Source organism: Schistocerca gregaria, chromosome 9, assembly GCF_023897955.1.
Source record: "Schistocerca gregaria isolate iqSchGreg1 chromosome 9, iqSchGreg1.2, whole genome shotgun sequence".
Taxonomy (NCBI): domain Eukaryota; kingdom Metazoa; phylum Arthropoda; class Insecta; order Orthoptera; family Acrididae; genus Schistocerca; species Schistocerca gregaria.
The window spans coordinates 171484051-171506650 of NC_064928.1; the positions used below are offsets into that span (position 1 = coordinate 171484051).

General features: G+C 39.2%; 1 protein-coding gene across 1 annotated transcript in view; it reads right to left on the reverse strand.

Moving 5' to 3' along the window:
- LOC126291921 (chymotrypsin-like protease CTRL-1) overlaps positions 1-22600 on the reverse strand; it is a 145538-nt gene that overhangs the window by 75173 nt on the left and 47765 nt on the right. Inside the window, exons 2-5 of the mRNA XM_049985654.1 lie at positions 17310-17502; positions 16539-16762; positions 11367-11475; positions 9895-10076 (exon numbers count right to left, since the gene is read on the reverse strand). Of these exons, the coding sequence (XP_049841611.1) occupies positions 9895-10076; positions 11367-11475; positions 16539-16762; positions 17310-17502 (708 nt within the window). The remainder of the gene's footprint in view (positions 1-9894; positions 10077-11366; positions 11476-16538; positions 16763-17309; positions 17503-22600) is intronic.

Sequence of the window (22600 nt, forward strand, 5' to 3'; positions counted from 1 at the left end):
TCCAAAAGGCTTTTGACACCGTTCCTCACATGCATCTTCTAATCAAAGTGCATGTTTACGTAGTATCACCTCAGTAGTGCGACTGGATTCATGATTTCCTGTCAGAAAGGTCACAGTTCATACTAATAGACAGAAAGACATTGAGTTAAACAGAAGTAATATCCGGTGCTTGCAAAGGAAGTGTAATAGGCCCTCTATTGTTCCTGATCTATATTAATGACATAGGAGACAATCTGAGTAGCCGTCTTAAATTGTTTGCAGATGATGCTGTCATTTAATGTCTTGTAAAGTCATCAGATGATCAAAACAACTTTCAAAATGATTTAGATAAGATATCTATATGGTAAGAAAAGTGGCAATTGACCCTGAATAAAGAAAAGTGCAAAGTTATTCACACGAGTACTAAAAGAAATCTGCTAAATTTTGATTACGCGATAAGTCACACAAATCTGGGGGCTGTAAATTCAACTAAATACTTAGGGATTACAATTATAAATAACCTAAAGTGGAACAGTCACATAGATAATGTTGTGGGTAGTGCAAACCAAAGACTGTTATTTATTGGCAGAACATTTAGAAGATGCAACAGGTCTATCAAAGAGACTGTTTACATTACGCTTGTCCACCCTATTCTGGAGTATTGATGTGTGGTGTGGGAACCGCATCAGGTGGGACTGATGGATGACATAGAAAAAGTATAAAGAAGGGCAGCTTGTTTTGTATTATCATGAAATAGGGAGCTAGTGTCACAGACATGATATGTGAATTGGAGTGGCAATCATTAAAGCAAAGGCGTTTTTTGTTGCAACAGGATCTTCTCATGAAATTTCAATCACCAGTTTTCTCCTCCGATTCCAAAAACATTCTGTTGGCACCCACCTACAAAGTTAGAAATGATCATCACAGTAAAATAACAGAAATCAGGGTTCGCGTGGAAATATTTAGGTGCTCGTTTTTCCCGCATGCCGTTTGAGAGTAGAACGGCAGAGAGACAGCATGAAGGTAGTTCACTGAACCCTCTGCCAGGCACTTTATTGTGAATAGCAGAGTAATCACATAGATGCACATGTAGATGTAGATGTTCCTCAAGGATATGTTGTGGCCAGCATTATGTGTAGAAAAGAGGAAAAAAAACAGTATTGTTGTAATTTTGCTCAAAGATTGTTTGAAATTCACAAAACCTGATGTAAGCCAGTTTTGTTCTGAAGTAGATTGTGAGTTAAGCTGATAGATGAGCATATGATAGTTCTAATCCCTATAGATCTCTGAAAAGAATGGTAGAAGTATTCTTGAAAAATATTGAACTAGTTATAGAAAAAGTATAAAGTAAAAAAGAAAATATTGCTGTCTGTGGTGGCTTCAGTATAAAAATGTCAAACTGTGACAAGCAAGTATCAAGGTCTTTTTTCAATATCTTAAGGTCATTAAACTGATTCCGTAGAAATAAAGAGCTCTCATAAAGCAGCAGTTAGCTATGCAGATGGATGTTTCTCTGACCATGAACCATTACTCCTCACACACTACAGCAAACTGTCATATCACACCAATATAACCCATGACAAAAATGAGATGACTTGGCTGAGAGGTCAAAAAGACGAATTTGTGAATTTGTTTGCTGATAGACTAAGTTGTATAAAATGGGTCTTTTTGTATGAAACACAGATTGGACAAACTAATCTTGAAACTATGTTTGAGAGATTCTTTAGCTAATATACACTCCTGGAAATTGAAATAAGAACATCGTGAATTCATTGTCCCAGGAGGGGGAAACTTTATTGACACATTCCTGGGGTCAGATACATCACATGATCACACTGACAGAACCACAGGCACATAGACACAGGCGACAGAGCATGCACAATGTCGGCACTAGTACAGTGTATATCCACCTTTAGCAGCAATGCAGGCTGCTATTCTCCCATGGAGACGATCGTAGAGATGCTGGATGTAGTCCTGTGGAACGGCTTGCCATGCCATTTCCACCTGTCACCTCAGTTGGACCAGCGTTCGTGCTGGACGTGCAGACCGCGTGAGACGACGCTTCATCCAGTCCCAACCATGCTCAATGGGGCACAGATCCGGAGATCTTGCTGGCCAGGGTAGTTGACTTACACCTTCTAGAGCACATTGGGTGGCACGGGATACATGCGGACGTGCATTGTCCAGTTGGAACAGCAAGTTCCCTTGACGGTCTACGAATGGTAGAACGATGGGTTCGATGACGGTTTGGATGTACCGTGCACTATTCAGTGTCCCCTTGACGATCACCAGAGGTGTACGGCCAGTGTAGGAGATCGCTCCCCACACCATGATGCCGGCTGTTGGCCCTGTGTGCCTTAGTCGTATGCAGTCCTGATTGTGGCGCTCACCTGCACGGCGCCAAACACACATACGACCATCATTGGCACCAAGGCAGAAGCGACTCTCATTGCTGAAGACGACATGTCTCCATTCGTCCCTCCATTCACACCTGTTGCAAAACCACTGGAGGCGGGCTGCACGATGTTGGGGCATGAGCGGAAGACGGCCTAACGGAGTGCGGGACCATAGCCCAGCTTTATGGAGATGGTTGCGAATGGTCCTCGCCGATACCCCAGGAGCAACAGTGTCCCTAATTTCCTGGGAAGTGGTGGTGCGGTCCCCTATGGCACTGCGTAGGATCCTACGGTCTTGGTGTGCATCCGTGCGTCGCTGCGGTCCGGTCCCAGGTCGACGGGCACGTGCACCTTCCGCCAACCACTGGCGACAACATCGATGTACTGTGGAGACCTCACACCCCACGTGTTGAGCAATTCGGCGGTACGTCCACCCGGCCTCCCGCATGCCCACTATACGCCCTCGCTCAAAGTCCGTCAACTGCACATATGGTTCACGTCCACGCTGTCGCGGCATGCTACCAGTGTTAAAGACTGCGATGGAGCTCCGTATGCCATGGCAAACTGGCTGACACTGACGGCGGCGGTGCACAAATGCTGCGCAGCTACCGCCATTCGACGGCCAACACCACGGTTCCTGGTGTGTCCGCTGTGCCGTGCGTGTAATCATTGCTTGTACAGCCCTCTCGCAGTGTCCGGAGCAAGTATGGTGGGTCTGACACACCGGTGTCAATGTGTTCTTTTTTCCATTTCTAGGAGTGTATTTAAGTGTCGTACACTTGTTCACCACTAAGAAAAACTATTATAATTTAAATGTAAACCTAAAACAAAGTTAGAAAATTGGTACACTAAAGAACTTGAAAACATTAGGAAACAAGTGTTGTTATTGAAAAGTGCATATACAAAGAATGGTGTGAATGATGCCAAACAAGCTGATATAGATTGTAGGAAGTATCTGAAGTATAATTTTTTCATAAAATTAAGCTGCTTAATGAGAAAAAATGAAATGTTTATAGAAACTTCTCCAAACAAGTGCGAAATTGCATGATAGATAGTCACACAAGAACAATCCCCCAACCACACAGGAAGTATCACTTGAACCAGACCAACTGAACGAGTTCTTTGTGTCTTCAGTGAAAGAAACTGGAAACAGAATAAACTTGAGCAACACATCTGCAATGAACTAGCTGGTAAGCAGCCGCCAGTGAAACAGTCTTTTCAGTGGAAAAATTTTGCATCCACAAATGTAATAAAAGCAATAAAAAATTTCTCCAACTCTAAAACTATGGATACAGCTACATTATCAAGAAGACTATTCATTTCATCTGTGAGGCTTTAGCTTTCATTTTTGACAAATGTCTTCAGTTTGAAATTTTCTCTGCATCATTAAAATTTCAAAAGTTATATCAATTTTTTTTTTTAAATGAGACAAATATCTCCCCAAAATTATTGCCCAGTCTCAACAATTCCTGTAATTTCCAAAATATTTAAAACTAATATAAACAATCAATTAAGTGATTTTTTTTGGAGCAAATAATGTCCTTTGGAACAGCAGTTTGGTTACAGATTAGGAAAAAATACCTCTTCAGCAGTTCTTGGCAGTGTGAACCAGATAATCATGGCTTTTTGAAAATAGGGATCAAGCCTCACTGGTTTTATGTGACCTAAGTAAGACCTTTGATTGTATCTCTTATGAAATATTGATTGAGAAACTGCAGCACTAAAAGTATTTTTTTCGTACTTAAGACACAAAAAACAATATGCTTCAGTGAGAAACAGATATTCTCTAAATGGTAGAGACAGGGGTACCGTAGGGATCAGTGCTTGGACCATTCTTTTTCATAATTACCATCAATGATTTGCCACATCATGTTCCTCAATCTATAGTCTTCTAGGCAGATGACACAACAATAATTGCACCTCACCAGGACGCAGCAGTATTACAACAATGTCACTGGAATTACTAAATGGTGCAGTAGAATGGTTCTCCTCTAAAAAACTGCTGTCTAATCCTGACAGGACCCAGAATCTCCTATTGGGATATCTAATCATATAGAAACTGGAGCAGTTAAACTTTTACGATTCCATATTGACTCCAGATTGAGCTGAGGAAAATATCATCAGTGAAAATTGCAGAAGAATTCAAGAGTAACATACCTGATGTGGAAACTGAGAGACATAGTTACTCCTAACTGTTTAAGATTGACATATTTGAGACTGTTCCAGTCTCACATTTATTATGGACTGCTAGTATGGGGCCACTCCATGCATATAGGTGTTGCATTGAAGATACAAAAACAGTCGTAAGAGAAATGTGTAGGGGTTGACCTCTGCTTAGAAAGCTCTATATACTTACAATTGTGTGTATGTGTGTGTGTGTGTTTGTGTGTCTATATACACTACTGGCCATTAAAATTGCTACACCATGAAGATGACATGCTACAGACGTGAAATTTAACTGACAGGAAGAAGATGCTGTGATATGCAAATGATTAGATTTTCAGAGCATTCACACAAGGTTGGCACCGGTGGTGACACCTACAACATGTTGACATGAGGAAAGATTCCAACCGATTTCTCATACACAAACAGCAGTTGGCTGACGTTGCCTGGTGAAACGTTGTTGTGATGCCTCGTGTAAGAAGGAGAAATGCCTTCCATCATGTTCCCGACTTTGATGAAGGTCAGATTGTAGCCTATCGAGATTGCAGTTTATCATATCACAACATTGCTGCTCGAGTTGGTCAAGATCCAATGACTGTTAGCAGAATATGGAATCAGTGGGTTCAGGATCCCAACGGCTTCATATCACTAACAGTCAAGATGACAGGCATCTTATCTGTATGGTTGTGACGGATCGTGCAGCCATGTCTCGATCCCTGAGTCAACAGATGGAGATGTTTGCAAAACAACAACCATCTGCACGAACAGTTCAATGACATTTGCAGCAGCATGGACTATCAGCTCGGAGACCATGGCTGCGGTTATCCTTGAAGCTGCATCACAGACAGGAGTTCCTGCGATGGTGTACTCAATGACGAACCTGGGTGCACGAATGGCAAAATGTCATTTTTTCTGATGAATCCAGGTTCTATTTACAGCATCATGATGGTCACATCCATGTTTGGCAACATCAGGGTGAATGCACATTAGAAGCATGTATTCGTCAGCGCCATACTGGTGTATCACCCGGCATGATGGTATTGGGTGCCATTGGTTACATATCTCGGTCACCTCTTGTTCGCATATTGACAGCACTTTGAACAGTGGACGTTACATTTCAGATGTGTTATGGCCCGTGGCTTTACCCTTCATTCGATCCCTGCAAAACCCAACATTTCAGCAGGATAATGCACAACCGCATGTTGCAGGACCTGCACGGGCTTTCCTGGATACAGAAAATGTTCAACTGCTGCCCTAGCGAGCACATTCTCCAGATCTCTCACCAACTGAAAATGTCTGGGTCAATGGTGGCTGAGCAACTGGCTCACTACTCTTGGTGAACTGTGGTATCATGTTGAAGCTGCATGGGCAGCTGTACCTGTACATGCCATCCAAGCTGTGTTTGACTCAATGCCCAGGCGTATCAAGGCTGTTATTACGGCCAGGGGTGGTTGTTCTGGGTACTTATTTCTCAGGATCTATGCACCCAAATTTTGTGAAAATGAAATCACATGTCAGTTCTAGTATAATATATTTGTCCAATGAATAATTGTTTATCACCTGCATTTCTTCTTGGTGTAGCAATTTTAATGGTCAGTAGTGTATATTAAAACAAATATCAAAGAATTTCATTTCAGTGGAGATATACTCCAGCACAACACCACAGGAATAATTAAAAAGGAATTTCTGTGACAGATTAGTAAAAACACCCCACACATCCGCAGTCAGCTCCCCAATAACCTTTAACAAATTACCACCCTCAGTATGGTCCATGCCTTCCAAATTATTTCAAAGGAAACTGTACAGCTGGCTGATTGAAAATCCATTGTATAATGTAACAGAATTTTTTGATGAAAAAATGTGAATGTTAAAATTAGTATATATGGGTAAATGTTTGTAGTTATGTAGGTAATTCAGTATAAATGCTTGTAGTTGTGTTAATAATTAAGTATAAATGTCTGTGATTGATCATGTAATAAAATTGTAAAACCATAAACTGGTAGCCAAGATCGCAGGACTTCTTTTTATTCCACGATTACTGTTTTCATTGAAACTAAAGCAGCCATCATTAGATCTAGGGAGGACAGAAAACACTAAAAAGTGGGCTTGGGTTCCACTTATATAACATGTATACATATAAATTTAGTAAGCGGGAAAGTGCCGGTAGACAGGCACAATAAAATAACACACAAACACACACACAAAATTTCTAGCTTTCGCAACCGACGGTTGCTCTTCAGGAAAGAGGGAAGGAGAGCGAAAGACAAAAGGATGTGGGTTTTAAGGGTGAGTGTAAGGAGTCATTCCAATCCCGGGAGCGGAAAGACTAACCCTAGCAAATGTCTGCTTGTGTCTGTGTATGTGCGGATGGATATGTGTGTGTGTGTGTGTGCGAGTGTACACCTGTCCTTTTTTCCCCCTAGGGTAAGTCTTTCCGCTCCCGGGATTGGAATGACTCCTTACCCTCTCCCTTAAAACCCACATCCTTTCATCTTTCCCTATCCTCCCCTCTTTCCTGAAGCAGCAACCGTCGGTTGCGAAAGCTAGAAATTTTGTGTATGTGTTTGTGTGTTATTTTATTGTGCCTGTCTACCGGCACTTTCCCGCTTGGTAAGTCTTGGAATCTTTGTTTTTAATATATTTTTCCCATGTGGAAGTTTCTTTCTATTTTATTTATAAATTTAGTAACATATCTTAGGACACATACAAGTTACAACATCAAGGCAAACAACGGTTATATTAATAGTTGCCTATAACATGCAAGCCTTACAAAATTGTCGAATTAGCACATAGGCATCCAAGAGAGATGACATTATAAATGTTGTCTCCATCACATACAAGCACAAGCTAGGTACTACCACAACTCCAGCTCTCTTCTTACACATTCTTGCCGTGATGGCGCTAGCAGAAGAGGTACCAATGAATGTCACAGCTCGCATCATAACAGGCTCTGCGTGTGTGGTATCACAACGCCATTAGGGCTTGTACATAATTCTAGAGATTACTGCCTCATGTAAACATATACAAAACTTATGAAAGCTACAACCTACACAATTGCACATCTGCCTGGTCACATATATGACATATCAAAAAGCAAATGCAAATTTCATGAGAACTGTGGAATTACAAAAATTTACATCTGTCTGGTCCTATATGTAATGATGAGACATTCATTGGACTGATGTTTACAGTGCTCATGGCATGAATGAAAATATAACACTTTTTCTAATAAAGTGCTTACCTTATTTGAACACTGTTTTCCCCCAAAACTAACCGAGGTTAGAGCAAAGTCTACGAAGAAGCCATGGATTACTCAAGGAATAGAGGGATCTTCTAAAACAAAAAGAAAGCTGTATCTGTCAATCCAAAACAGTTCTGGTGTTGATGCTATAGCACATTACGAAATACTGCAAAATATTAAAGACTGTAATACAGACATCAAAGCAAATATATTACAAAAAAAGATAATATACATCATGAAACTTCCTGGCAGATTAAAACTGTGTGCCGGAGTGAGACTCGAACTCAGGACCTTTGCCTTTCATGGGCAAGTGCTCTACCAACTGAGCTACCCAAGCACTGGGAACTAATTACATGTGGGGCCCCACAAGATTTCATTTTAGGGCCCTTACTTTTTATTGTGTATATCAATGACCTTTCATCAGTAACATTACCAGATGACAAGTTTGTTTTGTTTGCTGATGATACAAATGTTGCAATAAATACCAAATCAAGTGTAGTCTTAGAAAGATCGGCTGCTAAAATATTTGTACACATGAATCACTGGTTCCTAGCCAATTCTTTGTCACTAAACTTTGAAAAAACACACTACATGCAGTTCAGAACTTTTAATGACAAGCAGATGGAAGAAGTGGACAGTGTTAAATTCTTGGGGTTACAGCTTGATAATAAATTAAGCTGGGAAGAGCACACCACAAAACTGCTGACAAGTCTTAGTAAACTTTATTTGCAATGCAAATTGTTTCAGACATAGGGGATATAAAAATGAAAAACCTGGCATACTATGCTTACTTTCTTTCCATAATGTCATATGTGATTATTTTTTGGGGTAATTCATCAAACCAAGCTAAAGTTTTCCGGGTACAAAAACATGCAGTAAGAGTTATATGTGGTATGAACTCAAGAACATCCTGCAGAAGCCTGTTTAGGGAACTAGGGATACTAACTACTGCTTCCCAATATATTTATTCCTTAATGAAATTTGTCGTTAGAAACATATCACTTTTTCAAGCCAACATTTCAATTCATGGAACTGATGCTAAAAATGAGAATTATCTTCACAAGGATTTAAAGTTACTTACTCTTGTACAAAAAGGTGTGCATTATTCAGGAACACACATTTTAAATAACTTGCCAGCAGCCATAAAAAGCTTAACAACCAATGAAATTCAGCTTAAGAGAAGCTTAAAGGATTTATTGGTGACCAGCTCCTTCTACTCTGTTGATGAATTTCTCAGTAGAACCAACTGATTTGTGTTTTAGTGCAGTAATGTGTTCATTGTAAATAAGTATTATAGTAGTTCTAATACATGTTTAATACCTTATAAATAAATAAAAGTGCATTAGTGTTTGTAAAATGATTCCTTCATATAGCGTTCATTAAAAAATGACAATCATTCCACCTGGGACCTCTGAAATGGTACAGTAGCTTATTAGTTTGAGTTGTAAATATTTGTCATGTATTATTGTTTTTCTGACATGTTCTACATCCTGGAGGACCCCCTCACTACAGATCAATTGGAAGGAAAGTAAATCTAATCTAATCTGACACAAGCTCAGACAACAATAACCATTGAATCATGTTTGTAGTATCTGGTGGTCAGCAGTTTATTGCATGTTGTTGGGTCCTGTCTTGGAGATATGGTGCAGGCTATAGAAGAAGAGTGGCTGTGACAATGCCTATGACATCATGAGGACAAGAAAAAACATATTACACATTCACTCAATTGTAATATGTTAAATAAAACAGACTGTAGTCCTTATCAATGCAATTGTGATGTCCTGAATGATGAAAAAACTTTATAATTAATAGTAGCTGTACACAATAGTGCAATATCCATTACATCAGAAGAGAACTGAATATTGTATTTACATTCAGTAATTGTAGCACTTTGAGAAACAACATCTGATCAGAAGAGTTTAGTGAGTGTACTGAAATAATAAGGTGAACAGGATTGAATAATAACTCCTGATCAGACTTCACCACTCAATATAATGGAAAAGGACCAGTGGAACATGACAATACTAACATTGATGCAAATCGAAACATGGAAATAAATATGCTACTGAAGTGGCCATTCCATCATGTAGGATATCATCATCATGGTATACTTACATGAGTAATTCATAGAAGATTTTAGCACAAGCAGAGCAATATCATGCTTGTAATTGATCCTTTGAAATCCAGGATGCACCACAACATGGTTGATGGGGATATCTTGAACAGGGAAAGCACACATCTGAGGGGTGCAGTCAGGATCACCCCTACTGTCATATTCACCAACACGGACAGTAGCACTGTAAGTATGAGACAACATTTTTCACTTAGGTAACAAAGCATGTTGTACAAATCTTTCTGTCACATATATTACACTTTTTTAAAGTGTTGTTTATTAAATAGCAACAGCCACAACCTAGTCACATGCTATGAGAGGTCTGAACTGTCCATTGCAGCCCCCAGCCAATCTAAAAATAAGAGAATCCCGCTTTATCAAAGACATTGTTTTGTTGTACGAGACATGTTTCAGCACTTTATGTGCTATCTTCAGAGGTATTTTTATTTCTTTTCTTTCTCACTTGATGCTATTAGATGTCTATGATGGTAGCTTTAATTCTACCACACACCTTGTCATGGTTTCCCAATGTCATGGCTTTTTCAGTTGCTTGTATAATTTTAAAGTACTTATTTCTTTTGCTATTATCATTTCTTCTTGTTACATACGCATTTTGTATAGTTTGTCACTCAATCACAAAGTATCGGCTGATAAACTATACAAAATGCATGTGTTACAACAAGAAACAACAATAGTAAAAGAAATAATTAGTTTAAGACATCACAAGAAAAAGAAGCAACACCACAACATCAAAAAACCATATTAAGCTGTAGACTGTGTGCAACCACCATGCACAAGAAATAATGTCATGTCCTTCCTATTCCCTGACCCCACCTAGACTGGCAGGTGCCCTCACAGACCAGCTTAGGTAAGCCCTATTCTGTTTATTCAGTATTTTTCTTTTCAGACTTCCTTCAGATGCTCATATCCTCATCCATCCTGAGAGGGCACCACCTATAAGCCTATACCATGGCATAACTTTACAACCAGAAATAAGTAAGTAATCCTTGAAAATGTACAGGTCAGTCAAATTTATTTCGATATGATAGAGACAGGAATCTGCATAAACATAAGCTCTATGCTCCAAGACAAGAATCGTACATCCAGGAATGGTAGAAGTCAATGAATAATATCTTTGAAAGAGTACTGCTACATAACGAGCTTGTGACCATAAATATAGGTCGCATAAAGTAAAAGTTATGCAACATATGCAAAAAATTATTTCTTGTGCAATAATTACAATTTTTCACCAAGCACTTACAGTCAAGACATTAAAATGCTTCCACTTACTGTTTTGTGCTTCAGTGTCAATTCTGTAATGTCAGCTACAATGTATTTGGTTGCCTCTTGAGCAAAGTTGACATCATTTGTTTGGAAAGGTCACTTGTGGTGGCGAAGTTACCATACATCTAATTATTAAAGCAGTTTTGATGTTTCATAGAAACTAAACAGGAATACCACATGTAGTACTTACAGCTTGAAGCCCTCCCGTTGGGCAAGAGCACAATGAGCTGCTGTGAGAATTGTGTTAGGAGAGATGATTGAACCACTGCATGGGTAAATTTGGCCTCCTGTCTGCACATCTGCAAACATAATTAGCATTGGGTACAAATAATTCTCACAACAAAACAAAAATAAATAAATAACTAAAAGAAAATCATTTTGTTAACAACATCTTCAACAAGGACATGTGAAACTGGGCTGAAAGACATAATAATGAAAAAATGCATTCTGTGTTTCATTAACTGATAAGTAAGCAGTCCTCTTCTATTTTAAAGATTTGACATTCTATTTTGAATTAGATTATAACTGTCATAATATTTTAGTGATTGTTAACTTGCAGACTGTGATGTTGTGGGTGAAAGATCTATGTACTTGTTAGGTGAAGTGGCTTCAGCAGTGAACCATTCAGCATCTGTTGTTTTACAAAGTGTGGCTTGTGGCCAGCATATCTGAAAGTAATCAACGCACCTATAAAAACTTGCTTTACATGTTCATTAATGGGAAACTGTGCAGTTCACAAAACACAAAAAATAGTGCCCTGTGGATACAACACCAATGAGTTAAAATTTTGTAGAGTGGCTAACAAACAATTAGAAAGCACATTGCATCGATCAACATTAACTTCGTCACAATATCCACAGTAGTCAAATCACTGAGAGGAGCCAATCTATCATTTGCTACTTTATTTGGTGAAATGTTCAAATTTTCTCTTCAATTTGTTTAGCAAAATATAAAATTCATGCCTTTAGCATTCCATTGCACAAACTGAAGTCACAAAATAACAAATGTATAATAGTTCAACTAAGATATAATGAAGACTCTTTAGGAGTTACTCTCCAACCGGTGCAGGAATGTAATAAGCTTTACAATAATTACAATTTTCCTTTGAAATTCTGTTTAAGAGAAGTCTAAGGGATTTATCGATGGCCAACTCCTTCTACTCCATTGATAAATTTCTCAGTAGAACAAACTGATTTGTGTGTGTGTGTGTGTGTGTGTGTGTGTGTGTGTGTGTGTGTGTGTGTGTGTGTGAGAGAGAGAGAGAGAGAGAGAGAGAGAGAGAGAGAGAGAGAGAGGGAGAGAGAGAGAGAGAGAGAGAGAGAGAGAGAGAGAGAGAGAGAGAGAGATATCATAGTAAATGAGTGTTCTAAAAAAATCCTTTCATAAATATGGGACCTGTGGAAGGTACATTAGCCTATTTGTTTTAGTTGTAAATAGTTGTCATGTATTATTGTTTTTCTGGCATGTTCTACATCCTGGAGGATCTCCTCACTACGGATAAATCAGACTGAAAGTAAATCTAATATAATCTAATGTAATAAGAAAGATAAGAGATAGCAAATATGAAATGGAACAAATGGTTTCGACCTTAAACCAGTTTCATCTGCTCGACTTACTTCGAAGATAAATTCTGAGATGTGACTTGTCAGTTCTGATAAACAGGATATGTCACATGTTTCAAGCCTTCATAACTATGAAAGATGCTCATGAAATTTCAAGGAAGTTTGTTTTATTAGTAGTAGCTAAGTTTCAGAGGAATGGTTTGTGAGCTGTGCAGACGTGATGAAAAACATAGGCACATCACATCTACATTATCAGCTGCTGTGGGGTCGCTCGCTCCTTGATGTCATGGCTCAGAGGTGTTTTGCAGCCACACAAAAAAGGCTTGTAACAACAACAATGTAAACAAAGATGATGTGACTTCCCAAACAAAAGTGCTGGCAGGTCGATAGACACACAAACATACACACAAAATTCAAGCTTTCACTACCAACGGTTGCTTCTTCAGAAAAGAGGAAGGAGAGGGAAAGACGAAAGGATGTGGGTTTTAAGGGAGAGGGTAAGGAGTCATTCCCATCCCGGGATTCATTCCTGGGAGTCATTCCACTCCCAAGATTGGAATGACTCCTTACCCTCTCTCTTAAAACCCACATCCTTTCGTCTTTCCCTCTCCTTTCCTCTTTCCTGAAGAAGCAACCGTTGGTTGCGAAAGCTTGAATTTTGTGTGTATGTTTGTGTTTGTTTGTGTCCATCCCACCTGCCAGCGCTTTTGTTTGGTAAGTCACATCATCTTTGTTTTTAGATATATTTTTCCCACGTGGAATGTTTCCCTCTATTATATTCATGTAATTAATTTGAACCCAACAATTACGTTTGTTATTGTCACTGTTGCATTTTGAAATCTTTTCTGTCGTCTTCTTTTCTCTTTCTGTTTTTGCCAGCACTTTCCGCTCCCAGAATTGGAACAACTCCTTACCCTCTCCCTTAAAACCCACATCCTTTCGTCTTTCCCTCTCCTTCCTTCTTTCCTGAAGAAGCAACCGTTGGTTGCGAAAGCTTGAATTTTGTGTGTATGTTTGTGTGTCTATCGACCTGCCAGCACTTTTGTTTGGTAAGTCACATCATCTTAGTTTTTAGATATATTTTTCCCACATGGAATGTTTCCCTCTATTATATTCATATCAACAATGTAAACAGTGCGATAAGGAGAAACCTAATCAACAGTCAGTTGAATATTGTCTGAGCTGAGATGATGTAAAGATAAGTCAGTCATAACGACATCTTTTGAGACCATGAAAGTTATTGTGAATGGAAGTAGTGAGTTATCATGTTAAGGAAAGTTAATACATGAGTTCAGTATGTAATTCTTATGAGTTATTTCCATAGTTTGGAAGAAAACCTTACCTCTCAGCACCACAGTCATACAAGGGGAGACAATGTTCATAAACAAATACTGGAACATGGTTATCTGGTCTGAAAGAAATAGGTGACTGCAAGAAATTTTATTAGGACACTGGTTCCTAATCAGGGGGTTACTATCCCACGAGGGGCAAAACATAGTTTTCTGAGGGGTAAATGCAATATGGTTCACCTGTTTTTTGGTCATTAAACTAATTTTTTAAACACTGTTATTAGTGTTACATAAATTACCAATAATTACATTTTTTCCAAATACTATCATTAATCTGTGGCACAATGTAATGGGGCTTACAGCTTGTGAAACCAATATATAACCATCATTCTTCTAACATAGTCAACCCACTACACACAATGGAAACATCTTCTTTGAGTTGTGAGTTGTTCCTGCAATAGGTCATAAATTGCTTAGTTATTCACTTCACAGTAATAAACAAACTAATTCACAGCACATCACTGCTACACTGATGTAGGGCCTACACTGTATTCTTAATATCTATGGTTGTTATTGTAATCAGCAGTGATCAGACACAAGGCATAGGAAGCCTATAATCTTCTAATTTCTGCAAGGTCAGAACTGAAGCATCAGGCAATCAAGTGATTTACAAACAGTAATTGTAGTGCACACTTTTAACTTGGTTGATTTTAAGTGGGGGTACAGGATGTGACTAAAACAAGTACCACTACAGAGAAGACTGGCGCTGAGGGTTGCGCATTTTGTAACAAGTGTCTACCCTCTATGTGGATAATTAGCTTTCTTATCTGAGAAAGTGTTCTAGGTTACACTCATGATGCACTGACAACAGCTTCATGATTCTATAAAAAAGTTATCACAAATAAGAAATACCAATTTTTTTAGTGCCTCATTAGCTTGTGGTCTAATAAAACACCTACAGAAACTTATTTACTTATTTACTTTTCATCACTTTAATAAGAAAAGTGTTCAAAGAAAATTTATTTTCATTCCAGAGTTGGTTAGGCACTAATATTGATATTTGTGGAAGGGAAGGGGGAATAACTAATACCTATTTGCACACAATGGTAAATGTCTCAGAAAGGTTGGGAACCACTGTATTAGTACATGCCATCATCAAGATCAAGTGGGCGACAGATATAATTTCCACACCTCACACTTGCCTGACTGCATTTGACTTCAATGTACATACAACACAAATTATCAGGGGCACCTCTTGTCCAAGGCAATCAAAACTGCCTTTAATTTATGACAAAAGTTCCAAAAGAATAGATAAAATGCACCCAGAAAGTGAACTTTCAACAATTTGGAAGATAATATTCTTCACAAGTCATCAGCAGTCAATAGTATGCCGGTAATTTAACTTTTCAAAAGGCAAGCGCATAAAATTTTCGAGGGGGTTGATATACTAGTGATACATTTCAATCCAGAAAATATGGCAGTTCAATTTGCTGGTTCATGGTAGATGTATAGCCACTCTATGAAATTTACATTAATTGATCAGAATGGATAACCTCAAACAAATACCTGGGTGTAACAATTTGTTAGAATACTAACTGGAATTTGCCAGATTGCAGGCAGGCACAACAAAAACACTCTCACGTTTAAAGCTTTTGGCTTTAACAGTAGCCAAAACACACACACAAAGGCAACTCATGCACACAAGGGCAGATGTGTGTGTGTGTGTGTGTGTGTGTGTGTGTGTGTGTGTGTGTGTGTGTGTGTGTGTGTGTGTGATCTATTGTTGATGAAGGCCTTACCGGCCGAAAGCTTTAATTGTGAGAACCTTTTTGTCGTGCCTATCTGTGACTCAGGATCTCAGCTATAGGGTAAGTAGCAACTTTCCTTTTCATAATATTGTTACATTCCATCCTGGATTTTCCATTGTTTGATTATTAAGTGTAACTACCATACAAGCTCAAAGGTAGGTAAGAAAGCTGCTAGACTTCAGTTCCTTGATTGGTTACTGGGCACACATAGTCCATCTACAAAACACTTGTGATAACCTAGAACTTTGTTCAAGTGTATGGGACCCATACCAAATAGGTCTAACAGGGTATGCTGAACATATGGTAAGAAGGACACCACATATGGTGGAAGGTTTGTCTAACTCATGGGAGAGTGCCACATGATTGCTGAAAACCCTGGCCTGACAAATGCTCAAAGATAAGAGGTCAGCAATCCTGTGGAAGCCCACTTACAAAATGTGAAGAACCAATGTTGAGAGAGGAATTTAGGAATTTTCTCCTCCCTCCCGCATATCACACTAAGGACTGAAGGAGCAAGATTATCAACTAATGCACATGCAGAGGCATTTCAGCGCTCTTTCATCCTGCACTCCGTATGCAAATGTAAGTACATGGTACAGTGGGAAGTGTCCTATGCCATGTACTTTGTAGTGGTGAAACTTAATTATGTATATACACACATCACAAAACATTACTTTAAAAAAAGCTGTAAAACTGCACTTACTAACAAATCCGACCCTGGCGACCCACGGCTGAGACCCAAGTCCACCCGGTGAGCTTCTGACAATGGGCTGGCCACACTTGCCACTGAAGCCAGTCGGTTTGGTGACCACCGGTGAGTCCTGAGGAGGCCTTGTTGGTGATGGTGGCAGCCCCGTGTCCAGCCCTGCTGCTGGGCAGCAAACCAAAGGCTCCATCCCACGGTAGCCGCACACCAGCTCTGACAGCCTGTGAGTCGGCAGCAGACCACAAACCGTATAGATGTTAGCTGATTGTTAGTGTTTATTTACATGTGCTTTGTAGCACATGGCAAGATTCTGTGGAATTGTGCAGACTGCGTAAATTCACCTGAGGTATGCTTTTGAGTCAGTAAAACACAGGCTTCTCTTATAGAAACTGATGGCCTACACTACCAACAATGCATCAATGGAACTTCTAGATGCATACCTAATGAATCATAAACAGTGTAGCAGATTTGTATATCAAATTGATAATTAAGCTGTAGTTTTCAGATCCTCCAGTGAAACAGTGATAGTACGCACAGTCCCTCAGGGCTCAATTCTTCATTGTAGATAGGAGTTGGATGATATGTTACCAGTTGAAAATGAGGCACACTTTTGCACATAATATCAAGGTCAATAAGAATGTTGTCACAAGTAAACTCAGTCACAGATACAATCAAATACACATCATGAAGATTTTAGTAACACTATAAACCATTGCTTTTAACATCTGAGATGCAGAAATTGTAATACTGTTTCATACGTTTACTTACTTTCCGGGTGCAAGACAACTTCTGTCCATCAGATCACTAATCAACTGACACGATGACAGTGGAACACACTTTGGATGACTCTTTCCGCTTCCTAGGTCCATCGGACAGGAACCGCTGTTTGCTGAATGTGAAGGAGTGTAGTATGCAGCTGACACCCATCTTCTAGGATCTTCTTCTTCCACTATGACCAAGCCTGTTCCAAAACCACTATCATCAGAATGGTGTTTATATAAACACAAAGCACAAAGATATCAAAAAGATTATTTATTACTAGCCTTTTCCTCATGGCTTTGCTTGCATATGTGTATCTACATCTTCATCTACATGACTACTCTGCAATTCACATTTAAGTGCTTGGCAGAGGGTTCATCGAACCACAATCGTACTATCTCTCTACCATTCCACTCCCTAACAGCGTGCGGGAAAAACGAACACCTAAACCTTTCTGTTCGAGCTCTGATTTATTTTGATGATCATTCCTACCTATGTAGGTTGGGCTCAACAAAATATTTTCACATTCGGAAGAGAAAGTTGGTGACTGAAATTTCATAAAAAGATTTCGCCACGACGAAAAACGTCTTTGCTGTAATGACTTCCATCCCAATTCACATATCATATCTGCCACACTCTCCCCTCTATTACGTTATAATACAAAACGAGCTGCCATTTTTTGCACCCTTTCGATGTCCTCTGTCAATCCCACCTGGTAAGGATCCCACACTGTGCAGCAATATTCTAACAGAGGACGAATGAGTGTAGTGTAAGCTGTCTCTTTAGTGGACTTGTTGCATCTTCCAAGTGTCCTAACAATGAAATGCAACCTTTGGCTCACCTTCCCCACAATATTATCTATGTGGTCTTTCCAACTGAAGTTGTTTGTAATTTTAATACCCAGGTACTTAGTTGAATTGACAGCCTTGAGAATTGTACTATTTATCGAGTAATCGAATTCCAATGGATTTCTTTTGGAACTCATGTGGATCACGTCATACTTTTCGTTATTTAGCGTAAACTGCCACCTGCCACACCATACAGCAATCTTTTCTAAATCACTTTTCAACTGATACTGGTCTTCAGATGACCTTACTAGATGGTAAATTACAGCATCATCTGCAAACAACCTAAGAGAACTGCTCACATTGTCACCCTGGTCATTTATATAGATCAGGAACAGCAGAGGTCCCAGGATGCTTCACTGGGGAACACCTGATATCACTTCAGTTTTACTCGATGATATGCCGTCTATTACTACAAACTGCGACCTTCCCAACAGGAAATCATGAATCCAGTCGCACATAATGTGTACATTTCTCACTAGTCCATCTCTTACTGCCCCCTTTCTGCCCATCAGCTCCCTATCTGTCCTCTTCTCCCACCTCTCAGCCCATCTCCTCTTCCTTCCCATCTTTTTGTCCATCTCCTCAACCCCTTTTGTCTGTCCAACGCCTTCTCCCCAACCTCTCTGTACAGACCCTCCTGACCCCTCTCTCCCTACCCCCCCCCCCCCCTCCAGCCTTCTGTCTCTCCATCCATCCTCTCCTGCCCTCTCTCTCTATCCAACTCCTCCTCTATCCATGTTAACCATCCCACATGCATGCCCATCCACATGTGTAGCCCCTGTAAAAGAGGTTGATAAAGCAGGCTGGCACTAATCCCACAACACACCTCTCATGCAGCACAGCCTGTATGCCAAGAACTTGAAAATCCTTCTTTTCACATAACGTGTAGTCTGCTGTACAGAGCATGCCAATAGAGCAGGCTGATATCGTTACAACGAAACACACATGTTGTGCTGGGCAGTCTATATTTTGGGGGTGGGAAAACCATTTCTTGCCCCTCACATGTAGGCTGCCCCAAAGCAGATCAGTAAGACAGGTCGATACTATTCCCACACAACACACCTGTTGTGCACGGCATCCTTTATCAGATGGGCTTAAAAAACACAGGTGTCTGTATCCCAATAAACATTAGCCCTAGAATAATATAAACCACCCCATCTTGGTCCTCTTGGGGCAAGAAGTTTGTGTGTCAAATTTGACCCACTTCAGTTCAGGGACATGGGAGGAGTTCTTCCACATTCACACGTATGCTCAGCTTTTTATAGATATAAGATTTGTCTTATTATAATCTGATGACCCATTCACATGAAACATACCATACCATGAAGTTACTAAATAATGGTGATACAGTGATGTCAAAGGTCAGAGACATGTAGTTCAATGAAAGTATTCCCTTTGTCACAAGTTGACACAGTTGGGTTACTATGTATAATGAGCTAAAATAGAAACAATAGAGTAACACTGTCTCCAAGAAGTTTAGCTAGTGATGTATGTAATTAAACAAGAGCCTCAGCTTGCATATAAAGACCTCTTCTGCACTGTCTGTCACAGCTTTTCAGAATCATAAATGTGATTTGGGCTCACAGCAAGGTAAAATTCCACCACCACAGGAGACAAAATAATATTCACAAAACAAAAATCTGATTCTAATGAAAAAACTGTAAAAAGAACCTTGTTGAAAATGTATTAAGATTCTTAATATGCTTCCAGATAAAAGAAGAGAAGTACCAAGAAGGAGTGGAGGAAATGAAGTGTAACTTCATAAATTCAGAGGATATGTACCGATATTTCAATGATTACAAAATCTAAACATATTCACAAAGAACTTGGTAGTATGGCCCCACTTATTGGAATGACACTGCACTCCCTCTGGCCTGGATGCATGCTCTGAATGGATTGGAGAGTGTGTCATAAGCCACTGTATACTCTCCTGAGGCAAGCTTGCTCATAACTGTTGTAAATGGTTCTTGATCTTCTGGATAGAGGCACTGGTAAGGCACTGAATTGGTCTCAAAAACAGGAGTACAACATCATCACACTGACAGTTCTTAGAGACACATGCCATGTGTGGATGAGCATTATCCTACTGAAAAATGGTGTCTCAGTCCTGTCACATGAGAGGTAACACATAAGGATGCAGGGTGTCCATGACATATAACTGTACTGTCAGAGTTCCTCCTATCACTATTGTCTGATTCTCAAATGATGGCAGTTTTCGCAATTTGAGGCATGGATGGGATTTCATTGTTGTCTGTTCTAAGCAGCAGTTGTAATATGCACCTGAGGAAAATATGTAGAATCAAAATTGTGTGTCTTGCTTGTTTATGAAGAATTTGTCATTTACCACCACTACCAGTGATGACAACTCACAATCAATGGAATAAAAAATTCACTAAATAACTTGCTACGATTGTGTTTAAAGCATACATTCAAAGCAAGTGCTCAGCACACTACCAAACATTCACTGGCTGTTAGAGAATGTCTGTGGTAGGTGCACAGAACAAGCCATTATTCATGACTCCAAAATTTAAGCTGTACTTGAAACTGTACCCAATGGTTTCTCACACTGTGATGCCAGGATTAACATCATTGTGCCTCCTCTCCAAAACATTGGAAGAATGGGACCTCTTCCCAGGTTGGTGCTATACTCACCATTGCTGATCATCCATTTGTTGAACACAATGTGACATCATCGTTCATCAGCAGTAAATGCTTCCCAGTCATGGCAGCACTCCAAATGCAACAGTTTGTGTTGTGGTATTAATGGCAGCCCACCTATGGGACAGTAATTCCCTAGTCAGACTGATACTAGTTTCTGAGCAAAGATGTAGAATGGCACAAAATGCTACAGAGAGTCCATTGCTTGTTCTTGGATGGAAGGCAAAGATATGAAGGGGTTACAATGTTCTTGGTGCACAGTATGGTGCCCTCCCTTGTGGTGGTCAGATGTGGTCAACCAGTATCTTGACAATGAATATGCCTGACCTGTCGTTCACGTTGTACGGGGGTTCCACCTCTAGCATTACTTTTCCTCAACAGTAGTTGAGATCAGTATAATTTTTCGAATTTTCTACAGGTTAATATTAACTCAGTTGCTTTTCCGAAAACTTTCATACAATTTTGTACACAGTATGTTATATTTCAAACTAAAATTTATGAAAAGGAATTACTTTATAAAATATCTTAGTTCCGATGTTATAATCAGTAAGTACTAGTTCTGAATGCACAGTTAATTTTTTTCTTTCTTTTTTTTAATTACAAATTATTTGCACACTTGAAATTTCTAAGATTAGTTATGCAGTCCTGTACTGTACTGTTTACTATGTTTATTTATGGATTCATTTATGAAATAATAATCGAAATTAATAATGTAATGAAAACTAGTAGGAATTCATTTGTTGAGAAAAGTAGTAAACCCTTTGGAATATTGTTATTTCTGCAGAGTGTGGGAGTCATAAGCTTGGCTCTGAAGTGATCAGAGATATTTTTATATAATAGGTGTGAACGATGTAATTTTGACTTTGTTAATGTGAAAAATGAAAATACTGTATGATATACTAAAATGTGAGAAAATCAGTGGAAAATGTGTTTACGTAAAAAATTCTGAAATAAATATCTTCCAATTTATTTAGTTTAAACCAACTATGAGAACCTGATGTTAGAATCAGACCCCTAGACAACTGGAGCCATCTCAATGAGCCATGACAGGCTAAGTAAACTTGTAAGTTAATTGTAATCTTCGCTCCTCTCGAATCTTCATAAAAGACTTTGCTTATTAATTACTTAAACTGGACATTGTTTAATATGGACAACAGATGGAAGAAGGAAGGAGGGGGGAGATTACAATGTTCAGTCCAACTTCATGCCACTGTCACATTCAAATGCCCCACAAATCTTAATACCTACATGATTCAACAAGCTGGCCAAACGAAGATCCACAATGATCACCTTATCAAACCACGTCAGGTGCTGATAACATCATATCACATAACTAGGTGGTGTCTCCATGCCCTTCACAGTAATTGTTCATCTGATGCCATTCACACCCTTTCCAGTCTAATTTAACCTGGTGGCCGCTCTACTTGTCACAAGGAATTGCAGCTGTAATCATTTACATACCTGCCAATGATGGGTATGTGTATGAACATTGGCATCCTAACACATATTTTGTGTGCCTCAATTTTTTTGTAAAGTAGTATATTTGAAATTTTTAATCACTATATATGTTCAAGACCATTGTGACTGCATTACAAGATCCCACAAACCTGGAGACCATTCATAATCCTAGCACAAAAAATGAAAAGCAATTGAGAAGCTCTGGTACCAAATCAATAGAAGCACTAGCGCTGCCAACAAATCTAACTGCCAACTTTCATTGAGAAAAAGTATTATAATTGAAGAACCCATGGAAAAAATGGGGTAAATGACATTTTGTACATTTCTCATGAGAGG